This window comes from Oncorhynchus keta, chromosome 32 (genome assembly GCF_023373465.1).
Source record: "Oncorhynchus keta strain PuntledgeMale-10-30-2019 chromosome 32, Oket_V2, whole genome shotgun sequence".
Taxonomy (NCBI): domain Eukaryota; kingdom Metazoa; phylum Chordata; class Actinopteri; order Salmoniformes; family Salmonidae; genus Oncorhynchus; species Oncorhynchus keta.
This window is the reverse complement of record NC_068452.1, coordinates 15,457,667-15,474,702: the sequence shown is the minus strand read 5'-3', so window position 1 is coordinate 15,474,702 and position 17,036 is coordinate 15,457,667. Positions and strand designations below refer to the sequence as shown.

Here is a 17,036-nt window from a genome sequence, read left to right as displayed (position 1 = left end):
CATTGAATATTGTAAGAGCTTTATTTATCCTACGATTCTGACTTGATGTACAGGGAGAATAATGTAAGAACGGACCATGTTCTGAATTATGTCGCTGTACATTTCAAAAGCGCTGAACAAATAGTTACAGCATATCAACTACTCGGTCTTAAACAAAATTATGGTTTGCCTCTTATCTGCAAATCATTCAACTATGTAATAGTTTGTACATCTCAATTGTTATATTGCTTACGGTATATAAATCAAATCAAATGTATTTGTATAGCCCTTCGTACATCAGCTGATATCTCAAAGTGCTGTACAGAAACCCAGCCTAAAAACCCCAAACAGCAAGCAATGCAGGTGTAGAAGCACGGTGGCTAGGAAAAACTCCCTAGAAAAGGCCAAAACCTAGGAAGAAACCTAGAGAGGATCCATGCTATGTGGGGTGGCCACATAGCCTCTGTTAGAGGAATTTAACTCCTATATATTCATGAACCAATTCAATTAAAAAACTGTCCGTTTCTAAGAATTTGTAAGATACTTATTTGCATACAATGGACAGAGTCCAGTCTCAAAATTAATCAGTAGCGTTTATTTCCCGAGAGCTCTGGTCATAATATAATGTACTTTGATATATATACCTCACATTTCGTCATAAATGTCTCACCTCCTCTAAGATACAATGGCAATACAGTTCACAAGCCTTCCCACATTGTCTGCCACCTGTTAAACAATCTACTACAAGCCCAAGGTCTCTCCCCTCCCTGGGTAGGGACAGAATGTCCTGTAAGGAACACAGTATTCCAGCCGGTCTGTAACGATCGTCTTCGGGAGAAAGAGAGGAGGACCAAAGCGCAGCGTGGTAAGTGTTCATAATTTTAATTAAAGAAAGCACTGAACACTGAATCAATACAAAAATAACAAAATGAACGAACGAAACAGTCCTGTCTGGTGACATACACATGTAACACAAAGACGGAAAATAAACACCCACAAAACCCAGGTGGAAAAAGGCTACCTAAGTATGATTCTCAATCAGAGACAACTAACGACACCTGCCTCTCCATTCACCAATAATTCAACATTCACTATTATTTCACCTACTTCCTACTTCTTCTTTAATTCAGGATGTCTCCCCACAGAGGAGCAACGTCTTTGGTTAAATTAAATTACTTTATTATACCACACCTTGAAGATGATTGCCTCTACAGCAGGGAACAAAAGAAACGTATACACTTCCATGCTATGTAACATAAAATAGAAACTTATACACCCTTTCATGGAAGTGTATGAGTTTCTTGTATAGTCTGTGTTCTATAGGCAAACAACTTCAAGCCCATGATGGGAAGTTATGCTAATACAGAAGGAACTAAATGTCGCATATCAAGTTATTCAAGTAAACAGACGATACAGCAACCATAATGGGGAGAGTTCAAAGTCTAATGAGTGGCAGACACACCTATTATGCATGACAGTCCCAAGTAAATTATTATCTGGAAGTCCCAGGTAGAGTATAAACTTTACATAAGGCTCATCAACACACCCCTGACCAGCCGTATCACCTCTTACTGTACTACAAACAGCCTTCTCTCTCCTCTGTGAAGATGTCCAGCTCTGTAACAACCACCACTAACGGGGTGGTGGTCATCACCCATGTACACCCCACTGGCAACGGGATGGGGGTCGTGAGGGTCGATTCTGCCCCTCACTGTTTGGGACAGACAGTTTCCTCAGTGCTGGGAAGTTTCCGGGCAGGGCAACCAAAAGCGCTGGGGGTAAGAATTTCTGTTATACATCATTTGAAAATTAATTTGAAGTAAAAAAAAAAAGACAATTTTAGTTGAAGGTACTGGAAGAAAATACAAATTAATTTCCTGCTTTGTACTTTGTTTTTCTCTCACAGACCGTACAGATCATGGTTGGTTTGATGATGCTGTTGACGGGAATCGTGATGGCTACAGGACCACAAGTAGACAATATTGGAGTAATCAGCGGAATATTTGTCTGGGGATCTATCATTGTGAGTGAGCTGTTCTGTCTAACAATCCTACCTTACATTTCCTGTCTCTCTTGATGCAAACAAAACATCCTAATAATTGAATAATGTCACAATTTGAAAAGAAATGCATTAAAAACAAATGTATGGTAATGCTTTATAACAAATTACTTAACTAATGACTTTTATCACTGTATATGTATTTGGCTAGGCCTATGCCATTTATACACTCCGTTTGTATTGACTTCTATGGAAGTAATTAAACTTGAATTTGAACTTTGGTCATACTGTACACTACTTTTGTAGTGTACTGTGTAGAGAATAGGGTGCCATTTGGGACGCACCCTTGTATAACAACTTCCTTGTTCCTTCTCAGTATGTCATTGCAGGCTCTCTAACTGTTGCTGCTGACAACAATTTGAACACATGTCTGGTCAGTATCAACAATTTTTTTCCCTCAATAAAGTTCAGGCTTTTGATTTATAAAGTTCCACTCTATTTCAAAACAGAATCTACTTTATATATAGGCCCTCATTTTTCCATTCAACCTGCTTGTTTTCCTCCCACAAACACAGAGGGGTGGGCACTGGCGATTCAACAACTGCAGGTTGCACCTTTAATAAAGACATGTAATAATGATTGTCAACACACTGTATTCTATATTGTATTTCATTCTTCACAACCAATCATTCATCCCCACGTCCTCTTTCTGCTCTCTTTCTCTTAGGTAAAAGGCTCCCTTGGAATGAATGTTGTCGCCACGGTTATTGCTCTTACTGGCACCATTCTGCATTCTTTGGACAGTGCTGGGATCTTCTTTTACAACTACTACTGTGACTATCCAGACTATCCAGACTATCCTTCATACTACCCTCCATCCTATGTCTGCCAACAGTATTGGGTATATACCAAATGCTTATTCCTTTGGTCAGGAGATATTTCTAAATCGGTAAAGGGGGATTTATCATCTATAATTGTATTGCTCGACATACTGTTGAATGTTTTTTATTTGTTTAAATTATACACCATCTGTAGCATATGTGACATCTCCAACATGCAAGCAATAGTGAATTAGATGCTATTGAGTTAATTTATACTTCTTGTTAGCCCACGCTGAAACAAGAGTCAAAGTTTAATTGTACATAATTGCTCCAAAATGGCAGGGTAGTCTAGTCAACTGCTGTTTCCTGTTCCTCTCTGTCTATAGATCAGGTCCCAGGGAATTTCAGGTGTTTTGCTTGTTTTCTCCATGCTGGAGTTCATAGTGTCCATCTGTGTCTCGTCATTCGCCTGCAGAGCTGTCTGCCAGTGCTGCCGTTCCAACCCTGAGGTGAGTCTATGGACATAGATTTCTGTCAAAATGTGGTACAAGATTTAAACCGAAATCTAGCTCCGAATACAGTGTGGGCCCGAAATTATTGACACCCTTGATAAAAAATGAGCAAAAATGACTGTATAAAATAAAGCATTCAATACTGAGCTACATTGTATGCGACCAAAATGTATACTAATACAATTGCTTAGAGAAAGAGATTTTGCTTAACCTGTTCCGACGAGCAATCCCGTATCCGGGAGCGTAATTATAGCCTCAAGCTCATTACCATAACGCAACGTTAACTATTCATGAAAATCGCAAATGAAATGAAATAAATATATTGGCTCACAAGCTTAGCCTTTTGTTAACAACACTGTCATCTCAGATTTTCAAAAAATGCTTTTCAACCATAGCTACACAAGCATTTGTGTAAGAGTATTGATAGCTAGCATAGCATTAAGCCTAGCATTCAGCAGGCAACATTTTCACAAAAACAAGAAAAGCATTCAAATAAAATCATTTACCTTTGAAGAACTTTGGATGTTTTCAATGAGGAGACTCTCAGTTAGGTAGCAAATGTTCAGTTTTTCCCAAAATATTATTTGTGTAGGAGAAATCGCGCCGTTTTGTTCATCACGTTTGGCTAAGAAAAAAACCAGAAAATTCAGTCATTACAACGCAAACTTTTTTCCAAATTAACTCCATAATATCGACAGAAACATGGCAAAAGTTGTTTAGAATCAATCCTCAAGGTGTTTTTCACATATCTATTCGATGATAAATCACTCGTTGCAGTTTGGTTTCTCCTCTATTCAAAATGGAAAAATGCACGCACCTGGAGATTACGCAATAGTTTTGACGGAGGACACCGAGCGGACACCTGGTAAATGTAGTCTCTTATGGTCAATTTTCCAATTATATGCCTACAAATATGTCACAATGCTGGGGAAACGACAGAAAGTGTAGGCTCATTCCTTGCGCATTCACAGCCATATAAGGAGACATTGGAACACAGCGCCTCCAAAATCTGGCTTACTTCCTGTATGAAATTTCATCTTGGTTTCGCCTGTAGCATTAGTTCTGTGGCACTCACAGACAATATCTTTGCAGTTTTGGAAACGTCAGTGTTTTCTTTCCAAAGCTGTCAATTATATGCATAGTCGAGCATCTTTTCGTGACAAAATATCTTGTTTAGAACGGGAACGTTTTTCATCCAAAAATGAAATACTGCCCCCAGAGGTTCAAGAGGTTAACAAGTGTTTGTTTTTTTCAAAAGGTATGGGTCAAAATTAATGACACCCCTGTTTTCAATACCTCACTGTGCAAGGATAACAGCACATGCACTATTTCTAAAATGTTTTATGAGACCACACTGTGAGGGATCTTAGACCATTCCTCTGTACAGAATCCTTCCAGATCATTGATATCCTTTGTCTGCACTTATGGTATGGGGTTCTCTAAATAGCTCTATGTTCATGTCATCTGACCAAATCACAGTGTCCAATCCAAGTGCCAATGTTGTTTAGTAAACTCCAGGCATTGGTTGGGTGACATGAAAATAGCTTTGGCCACGCACACCAGTTTGGCATCAAAATGAGAATTCACAGAAAATAACCCCATATCTACCATAAAATATGGTGGTGGGTCTTTGATGTTATGGGGTTAATTTTCTTCCACTGGTCCTGGGCCCCTTGTTAAGGTCAATGGCATCATTAACTTTAGCCAGTGTCGGAGCCAATTTGGGTGCATCTTATATTATGGTATTATTTGGGCAATTTACACTCCCGACCACTAGGGGACAATAGAACCAATGGTGTGTATAACCCCTGGTTGACTGACAGGTGGCACAGTATTGAAGCCACCGGGCACAGCCATCTTGGCACTCCTGCTCCAGTGTGCGGACGTGGGAGAGCTCACGGTTCTTACTTTTGTTATGACAATTTGCTGCCAACACAGCGGCCGTGAGCTCAAACCTAGGAAGGATTTCTGATTCATGGGAGCAACTCTCTCTTTTCCCAGCATGAATGAAAGATGTACAGTACCAGTTTGAGAAGTTTTTCAGAATCATTGAAGAGAAAAGTATGGTCCATCCCATTGAGTATTTCATAGATGGAGTTAGAAAGTTGGTAGCCAGAAGTTTTACAATGTCAGTTTACTTTTAATCCATCTATATGCATATTTAAAGACATGGCATATGAGGATATGCCATGTCTTTAAATGTGCATATAGATGGATTAAAAGTAAACTTACATTGTAAAACTTCTGGCTACCAACTTTCTAACTCCATCTATAACTTTTTGACTTTATAGCACTCCCAGAAGACATTAATTATTGAGTCGTTGCTAGTTGTACACTTAAGTCCTGAACAGTCATTCTTAAAATTACTTTTTATCTCATGGTAACTGCCAGGAAGTTTGAAAATACAGGCTGAGTGAGAGGGAGCTTATATTCTTGAGCTCGCCTTGACTGAAAGCTCTTTGAAACTCCTATGTCAAGTAAATTGGATTCAGTGAGCAGTTTTGCAGTAAAATAATCTCAAGCAAATTTGGTGGCACACAAAACAACTCAAACAACATTGAAATTGCATCAAAGATAACATTGTTTTTATGCGTCTTCCGTTTAGCATGTCTCTTGTGATGCGGTTCACAGCAGCATTGGTGGATGTGTTGATTAGTTATGTTCCAACACTCCCTTCGTCTTGTGTCAATATCAGTTCTTCTTAAATCTTCATCTAAAAGTTTTATATTTTTATTACCTATCATACTCTATGTGAATCCTTTTCTGAGTCAAATAGGATTCCCTCAACATTTCTTTGATGTCCAAAAGATTTCAGATATAAATTTAGTGTATAGAACTTTTCAATTGCATGTATTTGAAAACGTCTACATTAGTCAGTCTAAAATGGCTTTTTAATTCTGTAATGGAAATCATTTTATTTCCTATGCCTTTAGTTTTCCATGGGGCCAATTTATCAGTGAACTCTGAAAAGTTATCCAAGGATTGTTCCATAGGGTTTTTAGGGAGTGATATTGGTTCTTTTAATATGCATTTAATTTTCTTCAATATTGTTAGTGTTCTTAACTATAAAATTGTTAATGTTCTTCTTTATCCTTTGAAAATAGACGTGTGAAAAGATTCTGAGGATTAGCATGCACAATTTCAATATGTGCCCATTATTCTTCTTTCGTGCACTTAACAATATGTTGCAAGTAAAAGCCTTGTGTGGCGAGTTGATACAATTCCAAGTCTGGAAGGTTAAAACAACCCTCAGACTTTGTAAGATGTCAAACTTTCCTTTTTATTCTATGAGTTTTATTTACCCATAAATTCTGTCATGGTAAGTATACTTTTTGAAAGAATGTCTTCGGTGGGGTAATTGGTATTACTGAGAATAAATATAAAAACAAAGAAATTGTTATTTGGCCACAAACTCAACATTCTGCAATATCTATCTCAGTCTCCGGATTTAAAATCCATTGAAAACATGTGGGTTGAATTGAATAGGGCAGTCCATAAATGCAGACTAAGGATCTGGAAGGATCTGGAAGGATTCTGTTTGAAGGAGTTGCCTTCGTGAGATAATGTCTAGATGCTTTTTATAGTGGAGATCAAGTTTATAAATTGCTTGGCTGGGCTGATGAGACAGTGGATTGCACAGTCAGATGGAACAGAGTAAATAGGCATTTTAACAGCATAGATTTAGCCAGTGGTAACTTGTGGAATAGACAAGCTGGAATGCAGTTTTAACCAATCAGCATTCAAGATTAGACCCACCCGTTGTATAATTCACAATAGCAGCACTTACAGTTGACCAGGGCAGAAATTTGACTAACTGACTTCTTGGAAAGGTGGCATCCTGACCGTGCCACATTGAAAGTCACTGAGCTCTTCAGTAAGGTCAGTCTACTGCCAATGTTTGATTATGGAGATTGCATGACCGTGTGCTCAATTTTATACACCTGTCAGCAACGGGTGTGTCTGAAATAGCTGAATCAACTCATTTGAAGGGGTGTCCACATACTTTTGTCTATATAGTGTTTGTTCTGCAATTGTAAGAGAGCTGAGCAGTCATGACACCTGTATATTTGATAAGCAATTTATATAAATGGACCTAAAATGTACATGTCTGTCTTTTAGCAAGTGTTCGTCATTGGGAATCAAATACCGGTACCTCATGGCTGCATGACTTCAAGCAACGCACCTTTCCCTCCTCAGAACAACTACGAGGTATGACATATTTGGAGGTTGATTTGCAGGGTTCCATATAAAATAGGCTGCTCATTATTTCAAATTAAAATTTAGAATATCTCAACAGTGTCCTAGTTACTCTGGAGTCATTTTTTTTTTAACTTCCACTGCAAAAACTTTCATTCAAAAATGTGCAATCAAAACGTTGGTCACTGTGTAAAATTCTGTGGGGCTGTACATGCGAACATTCGAAAAATGTTAGTTTAAGCATCGGCCAAATAAAATCATTGACGTAGTTGCACGTGATCAAAGGCTACATGTGTGCTGTTCCCATGACATAACCTGGTACATTTAGCTCTATGCTAAACTCACCAGGTGGTCGTGATTATATACAGTTGAAATTCCATATAAGATCATTAAAATCGTCGACGTAGTTAGAAGCGATAGAACCAATGGTGTGTTTAACCCCTGGTTGACTGACAGGAGGCACCGTATTCAAGCCACCGGGCAAAGCCATCTTGACACTCCTGCTCCAATGTAAAAAAGGATTTTGGAAGCTAAAGAAATGCATTTATTAATGTCAGCATTCGTTTTTGACACGTTTATTATATTAGACACCTTAATGCATACTTTCAAATATTATATTATGTGAGCTAAAAATAAACTTTTGTAAATATATAAACATTTTCCTTAAAGTATTTTTTTAGAGTACTAATGTTACTGTCCCCCTACAACAACACATGTGTAATTTTGTCCTTGAAACATTTAATTGAAATACTGTATAATCCCATTAATTCGTATGGAGGACAGTCAAATGGCACCATCTGCTAATCAAAGCTAATAAAAAGCACTAATTTTCAACTGAAGGATTAATCCTGGGGAATTTTGTCATTTGCGACTTTATCATTTTTACCTAACTTTAGCTCATGAGAATCCAAGCCCATACAGCCATAGGTTTCTAATTTGAACAATTGACCACAGCATGGCCAACAGGTTAAACTTTCCAGATACCCTGTCTAACCGTTAATAATCACTGCATGCAAAACGGTTTTGGAAAACTCTGAAATTCTATTTTCATATCACCCCAAAATGATTTTACAAATACAAAAGACACACTTACTCTGCACCACTGAGGTGTTTCGCATTGCACTTCCTGCGCTAATGGAAACTCAGAAGGAAACAAAGAAACGTGTTGGTTCAAAGCTTCAGGGTAAACTCCAAGGCATTTTTTACTCAAATACTTATAGTAAGTCACCCCGCTCCTCCGCTCTCTCCACTGGCTTCCAGTTGAAGCTCGCATCCGCTACAAGACCATGGTGCTTGCCTACGGAGCTGTGAGGGGAACGGCACCTCAGTACCTCCAGGCTCTGATCAGGCCCTACACCCAAACAAGGGCACTGCGTTCATCCACCTCTGGCCTGCTCGCCTCCCTACCACTGAGGAAGTACAGTTCCCGCTCAGCCCAGTCAAAACTGTTCGCTGCTCTGGCTCCCCAATGGTGGAACAAACTCCCTCACGACGTCAGGACAGCGGAGTCAATCACCACCTTCCGGAGACACCTGAAACCCCACCTCTTTAAGGAATACCTAGGATAGGATAAAGTAATCCTTCTCACCCCCCTTAAAAGATTTAGATGCACTATTGTAAAGTGGCTGTTCCACTGGATGTCATAAGGTGAATGCACCAATTTGTAAGTCGCTCTGGATAAGAGCGTCTGCTAAATGACTTAAATGTAAATGTAAATGTAAGTTGAACTCAAAAGTCAATGTAAAGTCATTATTATTAAAATATTGATGTGGTACTGACTCAAAACGAAATGAGAAGTAACACCAACTCAATTTTTTAAGTTCTTAACTTTTTCCCCAGCATGCTCTACTGCAGGTAGATTTTTGGGGAATTGTGTTATATAGCAGTTTTATAGCAGTCAGTTAAGAACAAATTCTTATTTACAATGACTGCCTAGGAACACTGGGTTAACTGCCTTGTTCAGGGGCAGAACAACAGATTTTTTAAGCTGTCAGCTCAGGGATTCGATCTAACAACGTTTGTGTTACTGGCCCAACGCTCTAACCACTAGGCTACCTGCCGCACCAATGCATATACATTTAGTGATTAATTGATTCAACTTATGATACACAAAGATAAATAACATACATTTTTCGAAACTAATCCAATCATTTAGTTAAATTTTTTGCTCCCATTACTGAAATGGTTGTTCTAGTTTATTAAATGGCTTAGGTTGACTCCTCACACTGTTCCTAACCCTGGTATTCATTATGAATTCAGGTTGGGGGTGAATCAAATGTTAAACTGCTGGATAGCATACCTCTGGCTGGATTCCATTAATAATTACACATCACGTTGCAAGTCAGCATAATGTGACTAGCAGGTAGGGTTGCAAAATTTCCCAGTTTTTCCAGAAATCTCGGTTGTAAGATTCCTGGAAATCCTTCAACCGAGATCTGAGAATTTTGTTAAAGTTACTGGAATTTTGCAACCTTACTTGCAGGCCTGATGTGGCCTTTAAGCCATTTGTTTCAGGACACTGAAATAGGGTAAAGCTTGGCCTAAAAATGAGGCCTTATGAGATTTATAATGTGTTTTCATTCAGTTTAATTATAATGATAACATTTGCATAGGAACTCACTTGGTGAAGAGTTACCAGGACACATACTCAGAGCATGTGCTGACCGGCTGGCAAGTGTCTTGAATGACATTTTCAAACTCTCCCTGACCACCATAGTCCCTGTGCCCAAGATGGCCAAGCTAACCTGTCTAAATGACATTCATATATGTAGCCATGAAATGCATTGAAAGGCTGGTCAAGGCTCACATCAACACCATTATCCCAGACACCCTGGACCCACTCCAATTCGCATACCACCCCAAAAGATCCCCAGATGACATAATCTCTTTTGGACTCCACACTGCCCTCTCCCACCTGGACAAAAGGAACACCTACAGTACCAGTCAAAAGTTTGGACACACCTACTCATTCAAGGATTTGTCATTATTTTTACTATTTTCTACATAGTGAAGACATCAAAACTATGAAATAGCACACATGAAATCATGTAGTAACCAAAAAGTGTTTTAAAAAATCCAAATGCATTTCAGATTCTTTGAATTAGCCACCCCTTGCCTTGGTGAAAGCTTTGCACACTCTTGTCATTCTCTCAACCATCTTCACCGGGAAAGCTTTTCCAACAGTCTTGAAGGAGTTCCCACATATTCTAAGCACTTGTTGCCTGCTTTTCTTTCCCTCTGCTGTACAACTCATCCCAAATCATCTCAATTGGGTTGAGGTCGAGTGGTTTGGATGCCAGGTCATCTGATGCTGCACTCCATCACTCTCCTTCTTGGTCAAATAGCCCTTACACAGCTGTGTGTTTTGGGTCATTGTCCTGTTGAAATACAAATGATAGTCCCACTAAGCACAAACCAGATGGAATGGCGTATCGCTGCACAATGCTGTGTTAGCCATCCTTTTTAAGTGTGCCTTGAATTACAAATAAATCACAGGCTGTGTAACCAGCAAAGCACCCCCACACCATCCCACCTTCTCCTCTATGCTTCATGGTGGGAACCGCCCATGCGGAATTCCTCCATTCATCTACTCTGTGTTTCATAAAGACTAGAACCAAAAATCTCAAATTTGAACTCATTAGATCAAAGGACACATTTCCACCAGTCTAATGTCCATTGCTCTTGTTTCTTGGCCCAAGCAAGTCCCTTATTATTATTGATGTCCTTTAGTAGTGGTTTCTTGCAGCAATTCAACCATGAAGGCCTGATTCACACAGTCTCCTCTGAACAGTTGATGTTGAGATGTGTCAGTTACTTGAACTCTGTGAAGCATTTATTTGCGCTGCAATTTCTCCTTTGTAAATGTCAGAATAATAGCAGAGAATGATTTATTTCAGCTTTTATTTATTTCATCATTCCCAGTTGGTCAGAAGTTTACATACACTCCATTAGTATTTGGTAGCATTGCCTTTAAATGTACTTGGGTCAAATGTTTTGGGTAGCCTTCCACAAGCTTCCCACAATAAGTTGGGTGAATTTTGGCCCATTCCTCCTGACAGAGCTGGTGTAACTGAGTCAGGTTTGTAGGCCTCTAGCTCGCACAGGCTTTTCAGTTCTGCCCACAGATTTTCTATGGGATTGAGGTCAGGGCTTTGTGATGGCCACTCCAATACCTTGGCTTTGTTGTCCTTAAGACATTTTGCCACAACTTTGGAAGTATGCTTGGGTTCATTGTCCATTTGGAAGACCCATTTGCGACAAAGCTTTAACTTCCTGACTGATATCTTGAGATGTTGCTTCAATATATCCACATCATTTTCCCTCCTCATGATGCCACCTATTTTGTGAAGTGCACCAGTCCCACTTGCAGCAAAGCACCCCCACAACATGATGCTGCCACCCCCGTGCATCACGGTTGGGATGGTGTTCTTCAGCTTGCAAGCTTCCCCCGTTTTCCTCCAAACATAACGATGGTCATTATAGCCAAACAGTTCTATTTTTGTTTCATCAGACGAGAGGACATTTCTCCAAAAAGTACGATCTTTGTCCGAATGTGCAGTTGCAAACCGTAGTCTGGCTTTTTTATGATGGTTTTGGAGCTGTTTAAAGGCACAGTCAACTTAGTGTATGTAAACTTCTGACCCACTGGAATTGTGATACAGTGAATTAATTATAAGTGAAATAATCTGTTTAAACAATTGTTGGAAAAATTACTTGTGTCATGCACAAAGTAGATGTGCTAACCGACTTGCCAAAACTATAGTCTGTTAACAAGAAATTTGTGTATGTAAACATCCAACTTCAACTGTTACATACCTCTCCACATTGATCTGTTACTAGTACTCCCTGTATTTATCTCCATTATTGTGTATTTGTTGTATTTTTTTATTGTAATTTTTTAACTCTGCACCATTGGGAAGGGCTCGTAAGCAAGCATTTCAAGGGGTACAGTTGTATTAATTTCAAGGGGTACAGTTGTATTCCGTGCATATGTCGTGGAAAATCGTTTCAAAATACACTGCTCAAAAAAATAAAGGGAACACTAAAATAACACATCCTAGATCTGAATGAATGAAATATTCTTATTAAATACTTTTTTCTTTACATAGTTGAATGTGCTGACAACAAAATCACACAACAATTATCAATGGAAATCAAATTTATCAACCCATGGAGGTCTGGATTTGGAGTCACACTCAAAATTAAAGTGGAAAACCACACTACAGGCTGATCCAACTTTGATGTAATGTCCTTAAAACAAGTCAAAATGAGGCTCAGTAGTGTGTGTGGCCTCCACGTGCCTGTATGACCTCCCTACAACACCTGGGCATGCTCCTGATGAGGTGGCATTGGTGGACTCCTGGACAGTCTGTGGTGGATGGAGCGAGACATGATGTCCCAGATGTGTTCAATTGGATTCAGGTCTGGGGAACGGGCGGGCCAGTCCATAGCATCAATGCCTTCCTCTTGTAGGAACTGCTGACACACTCCAGCCACATGAGGTCTTGCATTAGGAGGAACCCAGGGCCAACCGCATCTTATTTACAATGACTGCCTAGGAACACTGGGTTAACTGCCTGTAAATAAGTATATATAAAAAATATATCACTTAAACTAAATAAAAACAAACAATAAAGGTCTGAAAACGAACTGAAGCTGAACTGAATTAAAAATAAACATTAAAAAACTGATAACTTAAAAATTATATAATAACAAGGATGTGATGATCATGCAATATTGACACTACAGGCTCAACCTAGTAAGTAAATACTGAGCTTTTTTGTTAACATCTCTCTATTGTAGAATTTCTATCATAGGCTGCAACCCAAATGGCATCTTAATCCCTATATAGTGCACTACTTTAGAGTGCAGGCTTTGGTCAAAGGTAGAGCACTAAGTATAGGGAATAGGGTGCTATTTGGGACATATCTGTCCTATTATGTACTGTGTTGTTTCTACAGACTGTGATCTACCCAAAGGGTCCCGAGGGAGACGATATGGGAACAGGGTTTCAACAGAAACCACTGCCTCCACAAAACACTGCTTTCATCCCTTGAGAATTGGGCTTCTGTGAATACATCGCTCTTTTTCTTGTTAAAATTGTGTTTTCTAGGGCTATTTTTCTGATCCAAGCCAGGCAATGGTTGGCACCACATCACTGATCTGAATCATTTGACAGTTCAATATTGGTAATGTAATGTAATGTAATGTTTCAGTATAATGTTTAGGTTACTATATGGTTGATTTTTTTTAAACTTCATGTTTTTGTAATTTCTCTCTTGTTTTATTGATATAAGTTCATTAGAATTTATTATATAAAAGTATAGTACATTTATCAACTAACATCAGCCACTGCTACATTACATTATATGATATTGAGGCATCACTTTCTTTTAATAACATGCAAATACATATTTAACTTAATGTCTTCAAACAAGTCTTGACTTAAACATTAAAAAACTGACAGAAAAAAATGTGAGTTGGAAGTCACTTTTATCTTTCACACAACGTAATTAATGACATTCATATTTTGGGTCTGAAAACATCCTGATAAGGAGGGAGTGGTGCTTGGATGTTTACATTGGGCATTGGCCTATATCCTTTCTATCTTGAGTATGTGCAACATTAAACATCATGAACAGTCAAAATCATGTGTTTCATTAAATTTGATGATTTTTTTAGAAAGAAACCATATCAAAGTATGATGACCAAATGATTGTTACTTCTACCGTGCCACATTTGTGTGTTTTAAAGCATGAACTGTTTGTTTCAAGTCCTGCCACAACATCTCAATTGGGATTAGGTCTGGATTTTGACTAGGCCATTCCAAAACTTAAAATGTGTTGTCTTTTAACCATTTTCATGTACTTGATTGTGAGTTTTGGATCATTGTCTTGCTGTATGACCCAGCTGCGCTTCAGCTTCAGCTCACAGATGGATGGCCTGACATTCTCCTGTAGAATTCTCTGATACAGTGCAGAATTCATGGTTCTTTCTATTAAGGCAAGTTGTCCAGGTCCTGAGGCAGCAAAGCATCCTCAAGAAGAGCTTTTGGGAATGTTTTGTTCTTTTGTCATATAATCCTCCTTTTAAAATATGTATACTTACCTGGAGTGACGTTTTATTACATGCATACTTACCCAGAGTGGCCTTTAAACATGCAGAGTTACCTAATTACTTACCTGAAAAACTTACCTGATATCCAAACCGATGTGTAGACGGTATGTTGCTGTTCGTGAGAGGACCTGTGTGTAAATCCTCTCTGCCGCGCCTGTTGAACAATGTAAACACCATCAACATCAACAATAACCACAGCCATTCATCCCAAACAACATCAGCAATAACCACGACCGTTCATCCCACCGCTCAAAAATCACAAACCACCACTCCCCCCATAGTATTCTGAAGAATATGTTTTCATTCCCTACTTTCTATTTTGAATAATGTTTTTTATCCCTAACCCAAGACCCCTTAGCCTAAACTAGATCCGTATCCTATTTCCAACACTTCCCTTTAAACTAGCGTTTCTCAAAGTCGGTCCTCTGTACCCCAAGGCGTGCAAGTTTTGTTTTTTTGCCCTAACACTACACAGCTGATTCAAATGATCAAAGCTTGATGATTAGTTGATTATTTGGGGTCCAGAGGACCGAGTTTGGGAACCCTGCCTTAAACCTATACCCTTACCCTAAACTGGGTTTGTATGCTTTACCCAATCCCTCCTCCACTATTTTATATTTTTTCTTTACTTCTTTACATGTTTAATTCATTAAAGTTTGTTTTAATAAAATCAAGCTGAGAAAGAAAAAAATGTAACATCTTTCCTTTTGTACCATGCCAAACCTGACCTTCACCTGACAGATACATGGAGAAGAGATATCCCAGTCCCAAAGTTCGTCAGCGCACCACAAGAGGGATGCCAAATGGGAGATGTGTATATATAAAATATATATATTTGATGCAATTTCAGTGTTGTTTGAGATGATTTCACTGCGATGCTGCTCACTGAATCAAGTCAAGTTGCTTGACATAGGCGTTTCAAAGAGTTGTCACTCAGCCTGCCTTTTCGGACGCTTGCCTTTTGGTTGATCCATTTGTGGTTTAGAAAGTGGGTAGGTTAGAAAGGAGTTGCGTGCAGTTGAATCAGTGAAGGTAAACTGCAGTGGACTTGTGATATTTGTGTGTGTTACTTCTGGCCAGAGGGAGAAGGCACTTTGTGTCACGCAACTTGGGTCAATATCTGTTTCTTGTTTTGCTCTTAGGAATAAGGCACCATTGAAAGGAGTGATTTCTGGGGTAGTGTTAAGTGTGAAGGTGGAACAATTTAAGTTAAAATTCCTGGTTTTTGTGATGGATCCCGTTTGGTGCGAAGCAGACCAGGTGTGGAGCGTGGTGAAAAAGTCATTGTCAGTCCTTTTGAGTTTTGAGTCAGAGTCTCAGTCATGTTAGGATATATTAGTTATCCTGTTAGAGCTGTTGTGCAGAATCCACTGCACTTTTTCAGATGCAACAATTCTGTTCATGTTGCAGAAGTGTGTAAGTGGGAGATTCCAAGATGTGGGAAGTGTGCTGGAGGGCATGCGACAGAGGATTCTGTAGTTTCGGTGGATAAAGTTGTGTGTGTCAATTGTAGGGGTGCTCGTGATGCTGGGGATCGGAGGTGTCTGGTGCGAGAGAGGCAGATTAGTGCGGAGGATGGGTCAAGGGTGCTGGATCCTGAGAGGATCCCAGTGAATAGTAGATTTGTGCCAGTACAAAGGAATAGGGTAATGAGTGAGCTTCAGTAAGGTTGGCTTCTTAGCGTTCATAGCAAGGGTTATCAACTGTACTGCAGAAATGGAAAGTTAATCACAGAAAATGGATGTTGTGGTGGCAGCTGCAGAGAAGTATTTGGGTATATGATTTGACTTCAGAAAAGTTATAGGGTTTGCTGAGGGGCTGTTGGCATAGGCAGAAACAGATATGGTCAAAGTAGTAGAATGGGGTAGTGGGTTTTTAATGAGTGTAGGTGACCATTGCAGAGAAGTACTTGGGTGTAGGGCTATGGCGGTCACAATTTCGTCAGCTGGTGATTGTCAAGCAAATAACTGCAGGTCTCACAGCAATTGACAGTTAATTACCATAAACACATTTAGCATCTCCGAGCTTCCAGACATAGCCTACAAGCCACTGATGCAAACCTTCGGAACATCTACATTTGAAAAAGTCTAATCAATCCATGTAATGTAGCCTACGGCATCACAATATTTATTTTAGACAGGTCTGAGACAAAGAAAATGTAGTCTATTTCAAAAGAACGGAATAGCAAACTCTGAGTTGTCCGCATGATAGGTCCTGATCTGGCTATGCCATATGGCTGTGGGCTACACTAGTTAATTTAGTAGACAAGATTTGCTTAGAATTCCACAGCATTATTTGATATTATTTTATAGTATGAAGAACACAATTTAACAAAGCTGAATAAAATAGAAAATACATTTTCTTCAAATGATTATAGGGAGTGCGCACATGCAGCTATTCTGTGTTGATAGG

The 17,036-nt window shown here is 39.2% G+C and overlaps 1 protein-coding gene across 2 annotated transcripts; it reads left to right on the top strand.

Moving 5' to 3' along the window:
* Positions 1-677: 677 nt before the first annotated feature.
* LOC118365149 (membrane-spanning 4-domains subfamily A member 4A-like) lies at positions 678-15,321 on the top strand. Of its 2 annotated transcripts, XM_035747104.2 has the most exons (8): positions 678-844; positions 1,587-1,757; positions 1,886-2,002; positions 2,355-2,411; positions 2,706-2,879; positions 3,186-3,308; positions 7,431-7,520; positions 13,469-15,321. In XM_035747104.2, the coding sequence occupies exons 2-8, from the start codon at positions 1,587-1,589 to the stop codon at positions 13,562-13,564; spliced, it is 828 nt and encodes a 275-aa protein (XP_035602997.1). In that variant the 5' UTR covers positions 678-844; the 3' UTR covers positions 13,565-15,321. The 2 variants fall into 2 exon arrangements, with proteins under 2 accessions (XP_035602997.1, XP_035602996.1); XM_035747103.2 differs by lacking the exon at positions 678-844 and having other exon boundaries at positions 1,504-1,757.
* Positions 15,322-17,036: the final 1,715 nt, after the last annotated feature.

Bases quoted from the DNA above. Each gene is read 5' to 3' on its own strand.
- LOC118365149 (XM_035747104.2), top strand. From the start codon at position 1,587: ATGTCCAGCTCTGTAACAACCACCACTAACGGGGTGGTGGTCATCACC. The intron at 1,758-1,885 runs GTAAGAATTTCT...TTTCTCTCACAG, and splicing joins GGCAACCAAAAGCGCTGGGG to ACCGTACAGATCATGGTTGG. The intron at 2,003-2,354 runs GTGAGTGAGCTG...GTTCCTTCTCAG, and splicing joins TTGTCTGGGGATCTATCATT to TATGTCATTGCAGGCTCTCT.